The 1,527-nt window shown below is 40.9% G+C and overlaps 1 protein-coding gene across 1 annotated transcript; it reads left to right on the top strand.

The window, feature by feature from the left end:
* The first annotated feature begins 137 nt into the window (after nucleotides 1-137).
* On the top strand, nucleotides 138-1,026 carry LOC117941033 (DNA (cytosine-5)-methyltransferase 3A-like). Its single transcript, XM_034866139.1, has 3 exons — nucleotides 138-283; nucleotides 552-596; nucleotides 922-1,026. Exons 1-3 carry the CDS (start codon nucleotides 175-177, stop codon nucleotides 1,017-1,019), a joined length of 252 nt encoding a protein of 83 aa, XP_034722030.1. The 5' UTR covers nucleotides 138-174; the 3' UTR covers nucleotides 1,020-1,026.
* Nucleotides 1,027-1,527: the final 501 nt, after the last annotated feature.

The following is a 1,527-nucleotide window of genomic DNA, read 5'->3' as shown; positions in this document are numbered from 1 at the left end:
ATTTAGCCAATAAGATGCAGCAGACATGTGATATGATATATTGGAAGAGGGCTTGTAGGAAATTAAGATGTGTTCAGGTGTCTTATTTGTCCAACATCAGTCCTTGGTAGGGGGTGTTAAAGACTCCTGTTCTCCACAGAGGAACAGAATCCTTATAAGGAAGGGTACCCCGAGATGTGGGGGGAACCCGAGGCAGCGTACACACCTCCACCCGCCAAGAAACCCCGCAAGAACTCCGCTGAGAAGGCCAAGATCAGAGAGGTGATCGACGAAGGGACCAGAGGTACAAGTACACACTCTTAGTTCAACAATGAACCTACTAATGTCAAAAATACCCCGAATATTATATAGACTTAGATTTAGACTCAGAGACTCAGACTCAGGCTCAGACTTAGAGACTTGGACTCAGAGACTAAGACTAAGACTTAAACATAAAGGTTGTTTTTATTAATATCTCTTAGATTTATGTTTTGGAAATACAAGATATTTGAAAGATTCTGTCTATGTGTATTTTATGAATTATTGGTGTATTTTTTTGTTTTTTGATACAGAGAGACTCATATGTGAGGTCAAAAAGAAGACCAGGAACATAGAAGGTAAAAGGTTTTATTAATCATACACAAATATTTAAAACAATGTTTTTTACTGGATAAAGAGTAGAGCCCGGCCGATATATCGGCCGATATGCATTTCACGAACTATCGGTATCAGCATTTCTAACGTCAAAGAGCGTTGTTTAGAATCAATCCTGTTATTGTGGGGCATGAGGGCAACATGAAGACAACATGAAGACAACATGAAGACAACATGAAGACAACATGAAGACAACATGAAGACAACATGAGGACAACATGAAGACAACATGAGGACAACATGAGGACAACATGAGGGTTAAATATAATGTTGTGATGTGTGTTTCAGATATCTGCATCTCGTGTGGGAGCCTCAACGTGTCTCTGGAGCATCCTCTCTTCTTCGGAGCGATGTGTCAGGGCTGCAAAGTAAGAAACTCCATCTGAATGCCGATGGGTCACAGTTAGCATCACAAGCTAGCATCACAAGTTAGCATCACAAGCTAGCATCACAAGTTAGCATCACAAGCTAGCATCACAAGCTAGCATCACAAGTTAGCATCACAAGCTAGCATCACAAGTTAGCATCACAAGCTAGCATCACAAGTTATTATCACAAGCTAGCATCACAAGTTAACATCACAAGCTAGCATCACAAGTTAGCATCACAAGCTAGCATCACAAGTTAGCATCACAAGTTAGCATTACAAGTTAACATCACAAGCTATCAAACACAACAAAGGCTGTCAGTTGAATGGTTCCATCTCCTGTTATTTTTCTCAATAAGAGAACTTTATTATTTAATGGATTTCACTGATTTCATTTGACAGTTAAGACGTAAGCCGTGTAAATCTAAGCATGCAGACTCCCCTCCTATCTCTCCTCCTTCCTTCCTCCCTTCCTCTCCTATCTCTCCTCCTTCCTTCCTCCCTTCCTCTCCTCCTATCTCTCCTCC

Source organism: Etheostoma cragini, unplaced genomic scaffold, assembly GCF_013103735.1.
Source record: "Etheostoma cragini isolate CJK2018 unplaced genomic scaffold, CSU_Ecrag_1.0 ScbMSFa_4065, whole genome shotgun sequence".
Lineage (NCBI taxonomy): Eukaryota > Metazoa > Chordata > Actinopteri > Perciformes > Percidae > Etheostoma > Etheostoma cragini.
The sequence above is the reverse complement of the archived record's forward strand: the minus strand, read 5'-3'. Positions and strand labels throughout refer to the sequence as shown.

Coding starts and splice junctions, on each gene's coding strand:
- LOC117941033 (XM_034866139.1), top strand. CDS start 175: ATGTGGGGGGAACCCGAGGCAGCGTACACACCTCCACCCGCCAAGAAA. Junction 284..551: donor GATCGACGAAGGGACCAGAG/GTACAAGTACAC, acceptor TTTTTGATACAG/AGAGACTCATATGTGAGGTC. Junction 597..921: donor GAAGACCAGGAACATAGAAG/GTAAAAGGTTTT, acceptor TGTGTGTTTCAG/ATATCTGCATCTCGTGTGGG.